At 54.9% G+C, this 11,589-nt stretch overlaps 1 protein-coding gene across 1 annotated transcript; it reads right to left on the bottom strand.

Moving 5' to 3' along the window:
• Window positions 1-427: 427 nt before the first annotated feature.
• Mmp11 (matrix metallopeptidase 11) lies at window positions 428-9,883 on the bottom strand. The gene is made up of 8 exons (XM_028874249.2): window positions 9,726-9,883; window positions 5,747-5,976; window positions 4,513-4,656; window positions 4,281-4,414; window positions 3,932-4,173; window positions 3,596-3,812; window positions 2,588-2,845; window positions 428-1,322 (listed from the first exon to the last, which is right to left on the bottom strand). The coding sequence occupies exons 1-8, from the start codon at window positions 9,846-9,848 to the stop codon at window positions 1,189-1,191; spliced, it is 1,482 nt and encodes a 493-aa protein (XP_028730082.1). The 5' UTR covers window positions 9,849-9,883; the 3' UTR covers window positions 428-1,188.
• Window positions 9,884-11,589: the final 1,706 nt, after the last annotated feature.

Below are 11,589 nucleotides of genomic sequence, written 5' to 3'. Positions count from 1 at the left end.
GAAGGGCCGTGGCAACCATGAGTTTTGTCCACTGTTCCATAGCCATGGAAATCAGAGTTTTAAGTTAAGGGCCAGGCCTGGTGGCGCCCACCTTTAATCCTAACACTCCAGAATTCCAGAGTTATAGGCAGATCTCTGAGCTCTAGGACATATGAGATCATGCCCCACTCCTCCCAAAAAAGGTGGGGGTAGTTAGGCATGATCACATAAAATGGCCACTGCTTTGGAGGATGACGTAAGGGGCAAATGAGAACACAGGCGGCCAGCTAAAAAGCCACTGCAGGTGCCCCTCTCTACTTGTGCAGGAGTGGAGTAGGAGAAACCCTCAGCACCGGGCCTAGCCCCAGGAAACAGTCCTGGGTGAAGAAGGCTTTGACTTTAGCTCCCACATCCTGACTGCAATTGCAAAGAGAAACCAGACAGACGCTTAGAAAACACTCACATTTAATGACAGTCTTGGCTTTTAAAAAAAAGGCTTTATACACTGTATACACATTTACATGGCTTTGGAAGGTACCTGTGCTAGGAAAAGCCCCCCACCCCACCCCAAGAAGAAATGGCCCGGGGCAAGGCTGTGAGGTATGTGGGGCCTCTGAGGTTCAGTGTCTCCGGGAGGAAGCAACTGCCTCCCTGGCTGGCTGGCCGGCTGTGTGTACCTTTTGGCCAGGAAACACATCACTGACTCACCTACCAGAAGATAATCAGTCCAGCATCTCCCCAGAGCTGACTTATCAGAAAAGATAACTGCCCCGAGGCCCAGTTGCTTGGCTGGGGCAGAATGGTACCCTGGGCATCTCATCACTAACACCACTACCCACAGAAACCTCATTACAAGAATCGAATGAAGACACTGTGGTTCCTGCCTTCATGTGGGGGGTTCTGCTTTGAGGGGCAGAGATAGAGGCCTTGGGCAGCCAGGTAGACTGTAATCTACGTAAGTGGGATACTGTTGGCCCAAGATCTCCCTTATTTTTAAGTAATGCCAAAGCCTTTGCCCAGTCTGAGACAGTTGCTGACAAGTGACCACGACCAGCATGGCCCTCCCTGCAAATGGTGCCGTACCCCAACTCACTCCCCTGAGGAGACATAGGCTCTATCTGTCCCATGCCTGAAGCCACAAAGATGGCTGTGGGTCTCTTTAATAAGTGGCCTGGCAGGTCAATACCCCTGAATGCTTCCAAGGTGTTGTCAGCGGAAAGTATTAGCAGGCTCTGCACAGTCAAAGAAGTCGGGACCTATAAGGCGAGGAAAGCCTTCCAGAACCTTCACCTTCACGGGGTCAAACTTCCAGTAGAGATGGCCACGCAGGAAGTAGGCATAGCCTGAAGAGAGAAGGAAGTCAGGTTGGGTAAGCGGACACTGGCCTCTGCGCCTGCCTGTCAGGCTGGGTCTAAGGACAGACCCTGCTGAGTTAGCAGGCCATGGTCACTACTGAATTCTTCAGAATCTGCACAGTTGGATACAGTGGCTTCCATATCTGTACTTCCTGCACTCAGGAGGTACAGGCAGGAGGATAGAGTTCAAGGGCATCCTTGGCTACATAGCAAGTTTGAAGCCAGCCTGGGCTACATTTATTTACTTTTCTTTTACCTTCAAAATAAGTAAATAAATAAACCTGCAGATTCCAGAGCTGGCTTACCAGAACCTCCTTTCCCTTCAGGGAGCCCTTCTGCCTGCCCCCAGGGTCTGGTTCAGTAGGTACTGGGAACCTCAGCTTGTCTGACCTTTCAGGAAAGCAAGTACTGCTGCCGCTGTTACGAAGCCCCCCCGTTACTTCCACACCTACCCACAGACCACAGAAGGCAATACCAGAGGTCTAGAGCTTGAAGCTACTCAAAGTAGTTCTCGCAGTGGGTCCCAGTGTGGGTGGGCACAGCCTCAAAGGAGAGGAGCCAGCAACCCCTGGGCTCGACTCCACTTCTCTGCACTTAGGGGGAAGCCCCGGGGTCCAGTGGTTATAAGCAGTGGCTGATGGGAGTCCTGGCTCGCCCATTGTTCATCTGGTATGGTTAGTGACCTCACTCACTGCCCATCCCTCTGTCTGCCCCTCTGGAACTATGCTAGTAAGAACTGTTATGGTCAGACGTGGTGGGGCACTCTCTATATACCAGCATTTGGAGGTAGCGGCAGGCAGACTTCTGTGAGTTCAAACCCAGCCTGGTCTATAAGGCAAGTCCCAGGTTAGCCCAGGATACATAGTAAGACCCTGTCTCAAACCAACCAACCAACAGCCGTTGTGATGTCAGAAGGCTGTTCTGAGAGTTGTCTGAGACATGTAAGGACTTGGTGCTGTGCCTGAAGCATTGTCTGCCCTTGGTAAGCACTGGCTGTGGCCAAGGGACCTGGGCAAGTCCTTGTACCTCTCTGGCCTTCAGTCTCATCTGCAACATGGGGCATTAACACTGGTTGGCCACCAGGAGGGGAGATGACACTAGACAGAGGACCTGTGAGGATGAAGTTGGGTGTGTGTGTGTGGCGGGGAGGGAACAACACATGATGTCAACACACAGGATGACAGCCACTGCTGTGTAGAAGTGTGAGGGCTACTACACTCGCTCCCCCCCCCCCCACCTCACCCGCAGCTCACCCTCAGCGTCCTGGAAGGCAGCATCAATCTCAGAAGGTACCCCTCGCCAGTCAGTGGCACGTCGGGGCACAGGATTGTCCACACGTTGGGTCCTGGGGTGGAACCGCCAATAGTCTCCACCTCGGAAGAAGTAGATCTTGTTCTTCTCAGGACCCCAGACCAAGGCAGCATGGACCGGGGACCCCTGCAGGCCCAGCTCGGAAAGCGGTGCAGGGCCCAGGACTGGCTTCTCACCGTCATATACCCAGTACCTCGCACCTGCCAGAGAGGAGATGCTGCCAGGAGCTGCCAAGCCACGACTGCCTTGCCCAGCCACTGGGGATCTGCTCGGCCACCATCAGGGACTCTCCCAGCCTGTTTCTTTTGTTTGCAAAACACTGCTGGCCAACAGTGCCTTCTCAGCAACCCTACCCCACGAGGGATGTTAGAACCAGCTGGGATGAGTTGGGTTGAGAAGCAAGATAAGCCTGGGTTCAATAAGCCCAAGTTAAGGTTATTCTGGTCAACAGAGGGCTGCCCATTGCAGATGTCTGCTGGCCACCCTGGGTCCCAGCCCACCTGTCACAGGCCCCTTGGCTACCCTGGAGTGCACATACAGGGTTCCCATGCCTCGCCTGTGTGTATGAAGTCCTGCCACCTGGAATGTTCTAGGTTGTCATCTCTGCCAGACGAGAGTTGAAATCACAGGCTCCAGGGTCACTATATGCCTAGATCGGTTTCCTGCTCTGCTTTTTCCAAGCTTTAGACCTTATGTGAGTCATTCTGCCTAAGTCCCCACCTCTAAAGCCCCACCCCACATGGTGGCTTTGGGGGTTGAATATATCAGCCTGCAGCTGCAGAGTGCAAGACCCTCAGGGCTATTTGGATCTAAAGAGCCGCCACCTCTGGGAGACTCATCTGTAAGCCCCACTCTCCCTTGGCTCTGAGTCCCCAGGGCACTGTCTTCCTGCCCACTGTGTCCCCGAGTCCTCTGTCATTACTCTTGGCCGACTTCCAATCCCCACTCACCTTGGAAGAACCAAATATGACCCTGGGCATCCTCAAAAGCCGCATCCACGGGGCTCGGCAATCCTTGCCAGTGCCGAGAGGCCAGAGCGGGATACCCAGGCTGCAGCTGCCCACTGCGCAGCCTCCACACAAAGCCCGCCTTGAAGAAGAAGAGCTCGCCCCGGATGGTGGACACGGCATCAAAGGAAGTCTCACAGACATCCGGCGGGGTTTCCGGCTGGGGTGGGATAGAGGAGGCAGAAAAGGCCACATACTGGAGCCGTGTAAGGCCAGCTGGGGTGCAAAGGGAACAGGGACAGAGTCTTACCTCTGTCTCCCCACCCGCCTCATTCTTACCTCCAGCAGTGCGATCTCGTTGGTATCGATGCCAGCCTGGGAGCCCAAGGCTGGGGCGTGGGAGGTGGGGGCCAGTCGGGGCCGGCCGTAGAGGTGCTGAATGCCCCTTCGGTCATCTGGGCTGAGGCTCAGCGGGTATCGGAAGGTGTAGAAAGGGGACATAAGGGCCTTAGCCGCCGTGGTGTGTTGCAGCCCGAGAACATGGCCAAATTCATGAGCTGCCACCTGTAGCAGGTCTGTACCTGGAAAAGGGGTGGTGGTGAGTTAGCGACCTCCACCTCCTGCGGCCAGTCGCCAGGTTCATCTCCAGATCCCGGCGTCATCTGGAAGATGGGTCTCTAGCACATACCTTGGTTGTCCCCGATAGTCCAAGTCTCATCATAGTCAAAGTGTACATCTCCTTCTCGGTGGGTCTTAGGGAAGAAAGCATGGGCCAGGATGCCCCCAGGCCCATCAAATGGTAAGTTGTCTCCATGCCAGTACCTGGGGGTGAGGGGTGGGGGGGGTGGGGGGAAGAACACAGTTAGAGGTTGCTGACAGTGGAGTGTGTCCCCAGAAAGGTCCCAGGCCACAGGTTTCACCTGGTGAAGTCAATCATGATGTCAGCGCGTCCCTCATGCACCTCGGTGAAAGTGAGTGGTGTCACCTCACTCCATACCTGGAGGGCCTCTGCCACCGTCTGCCGTACCTGCTCCCTTACAAGCTGCCATGGGAACCGGAGGATCCTGGGGGGAGGCGGAGGGGCCTGGGCATATGGGGCAAGGAAGCCCCTGAGGACTGAGGAGCCAAGCTTCCCCTAGAGCTGAGTGTGGTGACTCATGCCTTTCTTCCCAGCACTGGAGAAGCTGAGGCAGGAGGATTTCTGTGAGTTTGGGGCTATCTGGGCAATTACAAGAGATCCTGTCTCCCCGCCTCCCCACAAGAAAGAAGTGTTGCCTTTGGATGGTCAATGGGCAGGTGCACTCAGGGCTGCAGCCAGGAGTGTCCTGGGTCTCAGGTTTAGGGAACTGTTTCTAGACGTGGGTTCCCTGTGTATGGGGTTGTGTATGTTTAGATATACACATTGAGTGGAAAGGATACAAGACCAGGAGACCCAAGACCTGACAGCACAACTCAACTGTGAAGAGCCTTGTGCTGCTACTTGGTTCCACAACCAGGAAATTCTGTGCCCTATCCCAGCTCCAATGCCCTATGACCCTAGACCATTGTCTCTCAGGCTAAGTCTCGGCTTGCTCGCCACCTGCTAAGGGACCTCCTATATCACTAACAAGTAGTCCACCATTACTCGTGTCCACCTACAAAAGGCCTAAGTTGTTATGGTAGATTTGAACAATCTACCAGGGCTGTGGCTCTGTCCCATTCACTACCGGTCCCAGGCCTGAGCCTTATAGGTATCTAATAAAGCCTGTCTGAAGCCAGTCGGCCGTGGGGCACACCTTTAATCCCAGCACTCGGGAGGCAGAGCCAGGCGGATCTCTGTGAGTTCAAGGCCAGCCTGGTCTACGGAGCGAGATCCAGGACAGGCACCAAAACTACACAGAGAAACCTTGTCTTGGAAAACAAAACAAAACAAAAAGCCTGTCTTGAGTGTCTGAAATCTTCCCCCAGGTACACTGAGATTCTTCCAGGCTGCAAGAGGACATAACCTGCGGGTCTAGACCAAAGTTCCAGGTTATTGGTCCATGAACGGCTGGGGGAGGAGGATCAGTCAGTGGGCATGCAGGTCTGTGCACTGGGTGAATGTGGCCTCGGGCATCTCAGGATGAAGGTATAAGGATAACACGCGGCCCTGCTCCCCTGCCCTCTGGTCCCTACCTATAGGTGAGGTCTGTCTTCTCCCAGCGCCCTCCTGACAGGACGAAGCGCTTCTGTCGGTTTCGGGCATTCAGCACGTCAGGTGGGTCAGGCACACCACATCGTGGAGGTCTGGAGCTACTAGCAGGACTAGGGGCCCAACGGGAGCCAGGGGCAGATGTCAAGCTATGAGGCAGAGCTGCATGTGGGAGCTGCTGCCCTCTCTTCCCAGGGTGGTGGCGATGGTTATCCTGGGCAAGAAAAGTGACGCAAGAACCAAGTCAGCTCAGCTCCCCGGAGCCTAAGGTTTTAGATGCAGTTCTTTAATGCAGCCATGCTTAGCCTACTGAACTGTTGTGCCAATGGAGGAGCTGGAAGGCACGCTGGCACACGGCTGGGTCCACTGGCCTCAGTTTGAGCCTCCGGGGTCCTGATACTTGTCCAAGGCATCAGGCTCTCTCCTCTTGCTCCTGCCCTGCTGGAAGGCCCTGGGCTGTCCGTCACCAGCTCCTATCAACCAGGCTAAGCAGGTCTAGATGGGAACACACTGAGACTAAGGGAACATGAGCCTATGAAGCCCCTGAGTTCTCCAAACGTACCCAGGAAGCTCCTGAGGATGCTCCTATGACCCTCGTCCAGCATGGAGGGGCTACAGCCTACAGTGTGGTCCTGGGCTTGCCTGCCTAACAAATGGGGATGAGACCCCGATGAGTGTTGCTCGGAGAACACAAGGTGAGGCATGTTGAGCACTTAGCACAGGCCTTGGGCATCAGGTAGCCGAGGTCAGAGTTCCCTTTTTGCGGCTTACATGGGGGTGCTGGTCATTAAATCCAGGGCTGACTGTACTTGTGCTCTACTCCTGAGAAGCATCCCATCCCTGTGAGATCCCAGTCCTAGCAGAGACACGTTTGCCCACACCGTGCCAGATCCGTAATCTCCTGCCCCTTTGATGCAGAAAGGGTAGGACAATCAGTTCCCACTCTGTCAGTGTCTCAGGACCACAGATGGCAATGGTGGCCAGAGCTGCGTTTTCCCACATTCTTCCCATATTCTCCCCCACGAGGGGACGCCTGAGATCACAATGATTTTCTCTGGGAAAGTTACAAAGCATCTGCGGGCCTCTGAGGTAATTCACACAGGGAGTCACTGAAACTCCACCTGGGGACCCCCAAAGCGTCACAGTGAAGATGGGGTTCTATACGACCTGGTTCTATATGACCAGCCACAAGGGCCTGTCTAAGCAGCCAGCAGGAGAGGCAGGTTCCCCTAGCCAGTTCTAACAAGGCGAGCCTAGAGACCCTATCAAAGGATGATCGGGTGTTGCCACCCCCCGGGCGGCCCTCCTGGCTCAAAGTCTAGCCTGCCTGCTTGGCGTCTCTTCGTTGCCACCCAGTGAGGCTGGTAGAGCGGCCATGAGAGAACAAAAGGTGAAGGAGACACACAACCCTTCCCATCTCCACCACGGTCCCTTAACACCTCTCTCCTCCCTGTGAGGCACCAAGGTCATGGCCAGAAGCTGTGAGCTTCTGAAAACCAAATTCTATGCACTGGTGACCCCGACAAGTCACTGTCTTTGTGGAACTTCCATGTCTCCGTCTGTCAGATGGCCATAGTGCCAGAAGAAGGAGCGGAGAGGCACCCTGTAAATCCTGCAGCAGCATCTCCCCCCCACCCCCCGAGGGCCTTCCCAGACTCTACCCCCTTAGGCCCTCTACTCCCATAATCTCCTCTTCCCAAATTCTCAGCCCTCCCAGGACTACTGGGGATCCAAATGAGCTAGACTGGTAAGCTCAGAGAACCCCTGGCCTCATCTACAGCTCTGGAGAGTTGGGGGAGCAGTCATTAATTTTTATCCTAAATGCCCAACATCACAGAGCATGGAACAGAGTCCAGAGAGGTTAAAGACTTAGCCCAAGATCACACAGCAAGCCAGACAAGAGCTGGGCTCAGAGCTGGGGCTTATGCCTCTCCTCAGAACTCACCCGCTCCCCACCAGCTTGGCTCATCTCCAAGACCCACATTCCTAAGAAGAAGCATTTCTGTTTCTAGTGCACTCCTTTCTCAGCTAGCAGCCTTCCTTCGGGCTGCCCTGACTCACTCTGCCCCACCCTCCCCTGGCCTGGCAGCTGCCAATCCACAGCCTCAGACACACTCAAGGGACTCTTGGCTGACCCAGCCTCCTGGCATAGCTCAGACAATCAAGATCAGCCCTAGGAGTACCGTCCAATCCAGACCATGAAGGAACCTAGCGGAAGGTAGATAAGGAAAGTCCTCAGACTAGGAAGCCACCGGGAAACTCCAGGCTGGTGGTGCCCCTTCCCGAATCTCAGTCCGCTTTTGAGTTAATGCGGATGATGCTGGTCATTAGTAGGCAACCTTGAGAGGAAATCCCTTGGTTAGGCTGTGATGAGGCGGGAGGTGGGGGGGGGCACCAGAGAAGGCAAGGAAAGAGCCCAAGTCATACACTCAGCTGGTACACAGACTTGGGCTGCTGTCTAATCGCCCCCCTTCCCGCCCCTCCCCCACTGGCTCCAGAAGGGAAGGCAGCTTCCCTGGCCACTAGGTTGTGGGGCTTTCACCAGCTCAGCAAGTTGGGGGCTGGGCTGAATAAATATTTACAGAACTCTTTCGGCCCCGCTGATGGCAGTCTAGGGATTAAAAACACTAGAGGTGACCCTCTCTGGGCATCTATAGGAATGACAGATCCTCAGCTCGGACCCCACCCCGGGCTTGCCCCCAGCCCTGTACAAGCATCAGAGTGGTTACAGCCACAGAGGACAACGCTCCTCCAGTGTGCCTGGCCTTGCTTCGTTTTATTCTAAGTGCCCAACAGTAGGTGCTGGCCCGCCCTCCTGCTTTGTCCTCTTATAGACCAAGGAGTTTGGGGTGCATTCACTCAAGGTTTCATGGTTCAGACTCCCAAATGCATGAGTTTAATCCATGGCGGTGGGGTTGGGGGAGGGGGTTGTTAATGACTGTGCTCCAAGTTCTAGGGCAGGAAACTCCATACTCTGCCTGAGGAGCTCCTGATCCATGATACCCACCCTCCTTCCATACCCAGCCCCCTTTCCAGATGCTTTTGCTCCCGAGGCCAGTGTGGGGCAAAAACCGGCAGATGGACGAGTGTGGCTGGACCGAGGGGCCAGTCCCAGGACACCTGCCTGTCATACCTTTCTCCCATCATTCCTTGAGCTCAGCTGGCAGCTAAGGGCAGGGTACTCGGTGGGCATTGTAGGTCTGCAGTGGTCCCTGCTCCAGTCCCAGCCCACTTAATTGCTACTGTGACAGGTACCTCAAAGGCTAGCCTGGAAGGATGCAGCCATTGGGACACGCAGGCTGTGAGCCCCTCGATCCCTCTTCTCCCTCTTTGCCTCCTTCTCTGCACCCCCTTTCCTTTCTCTCCCTGTGTTTTTGTTTCCTGAGTGTCTACAGCACCCAGTTTCAGTGCCCCCCTTTTTTTCTGACTGCCACCCGATGCTCGTACACACTGTCTCAGGTACAAATCTTGGCTGGCTCCAAGTCTCCCAAACTTGCCTTCTGCAGGTGGAGGCACCTCTCTCAACGAGGGCCCCATTTTCTCCTTCCCTGGCTTTTCCTTTATTCTCCATCCACTGTTCACACCTTGCAGGGGTGATCACCGGAGGCTGCCACCTCCGACCCTCCCCTAGACTTGCTTTGCTTCCTTCCTGTGATGAACAAGGGGCCCTGGTACCCACTCTCTCTGCTGCCTCTACCAACACACACTCCAGCATCCCTAGCTGAGGCTGGAGAAGCCGGTCCCCAAGCTGAGTCCAGCGCACAGTCGCGCTTAACCAGCCTCATAGGCTCCACTTGCACACCTCCAGCGACGGGAAGCTCATTATCACGGCCAGAGAAACCCAAAAGGCATTTCAGGGACCGATTGCGCTAGGGTAGCCGGGGCGCTCCGTGGGTCAAGCTCAGCCAGTGGGCCCAGCCCGCGTGCCCAGCCCTCCCTCGGGGAGGAGCGGCGGGCACTCACCGGTGGCCTGGCCCGGGCCATCAGCGGCGGCGGCAGGAGCAGCAGTAGCAGCAGCAGCAGCAGAGGCAGCTGGAACAGGAGGGCGCGCGAGATCGCGCGGAGGAGACAGGCGGCCCGTGCCATCCGCCCCGGGGCTGCTGGGCCTGCTGGGCCGCGCAGGGCTGCCGCCCCTTATAGCATTCGCCCCGCCCCCCGCCGGCGCCGGGACCGCACCCCCCACCGCCCCGCCTTCCCCTGCCTTTTGTTCTAAACTCAGCCGGTCTGCAACCCCGGCGTGGGTTAGGGAGGAGTGCCTGGAGGGGCTGGACCCCTCAGACAGGTAATAGCCGACCCCACTTTCAGAAGTCTCATCCTCTTCTAGTCTCCATAGTGGCTTGACCTCTCTCTGTCTGACTTCTTTTAGCTTGCAACAGGTGGTCAAATCCTCCATCCTCACAGCCCTAGCCAATGCACCAGGAATGCGGTACAATAGTTCCTGCAAGAAACCCGCTATTGAAATATGACTTCTGGGGAAACTAAGGCATATATATGGCAGAAGGTGGCCAGCCCCTCACCTTAAACCAGAGACGGGTCTGGAGAGATGGATCAGCTATTAAGAGCACTTGTTGCTCTTGTAGAGAACCAGGGTCCCATTGCTAGCACTCCTCACGGTGGCTCTCCTAGAATCCGATGCCTCCTTCTGCTCTCCAAGGATACCAGGCACACACTGATGCACATACGAATATATATACAGCGACTTCAGACCAGAGACAGTTACCCAGGATCTTGGAGGGAGGGACCAGACTTCTGTACTAGCAGACAAATGCCTGGGAGGAGAGGAGCGTTAAGAGATGTTTGAGCGGGGCACCGAAACCCAGGTTGTTCCCTGGCTCAGGCCCTGGCCAATGGGCTTTTCTTGACCAGTCAGGCCCAGTCCTCTGAGATGTGAAGGAGAGAATCAAAGATGAGAGTGAGGTCCACATGCTGGAGAGGTTCATCCACTCTCATCTCTGCAGAGGGTGCCCAGCTGTGTAGACAGAGTTTCCTTTGGGCTGCCAGCTCACAACTAATGACATGGAGACTTATTATTACTTATGAAAGCTCGGCCTATAGCTTAGGCTTGCTCCTAACTCTCTCTTATAACTTAAATTAACCCATTTATATTAATCTACATTCTATCACCTTGTGTTACCTCTTTTCCATCTTGCACCTCCTGTTTCCTTTCCTGTCCGCCTAGATTCCTCCTCTTCTTCCTTTCTCTCCCCAGAAATCCCAGCTACACCTCCTGCCTAGCTATTGGCCATTCAACTTCTTATTACACCAATCACAGCAATATATCTTCACACAAATATCCCACAACACAACTGTGCTGTGTACTCTCTTTGATGAGATGTACTGCACTGGAAAACCTCCAAAGCTAAGAATCAGGCAGGCAGGCAGGCAGGGCCCTGAGCTGATGCATGGTTGGGGCCAGAGAGCAGTGCATTTTATTTGGCTGTCTGCGATCTTTTAAAAAGCCTCACCTTTTTAATGGCTGGCACTTTTCATTCTTTCCTCCTCCCTTCCTGTCTGGCCCCTGTCTCTCTTTTCTTCCTTCCTTCCTGTCTGTCTTTCTGTCTTTCTTTCATGATAGAGTCTCCTATGCATAAACAAAGCCCAGGCAGGCTTCCAGCTTCAGAGTCTAGTCTTAGCCTATCTGGGATTACAAACACATATCATGTCTAGAATTTCAAGGTCTGGTTCAGCCTCATTGTAGCAGTGTTGAAATGATCAGGCGGTGGTAGCTCATGCCTTTAATCCCAGTGAGGCAGAAGCAGGTGGATCTCTGTGAATTCGAGGCCAGCCTGGTCTACAGAGTGAGTTCCAAGACACCCAGGGCTACACA

This window comes from Peromyscus leucopus, chromosome 16_21, assembly GCF_004664715.2.
Source record: "Peromyscus leucopus breed LL Stock chromosome 16_21, UCI_PerLeu_2.1, whole genome shotgun sequence".
NCBI lineage: Eukaryota > Metazoa > Chordata > Mammalia > Rodentia > Cricetidae > Peromyscus > Peromyscus leucopus.
Note: the sequence above shows the minus strand (reverse complement) of the source record. Positions and strands in the feature narration are given on the sequence as shown.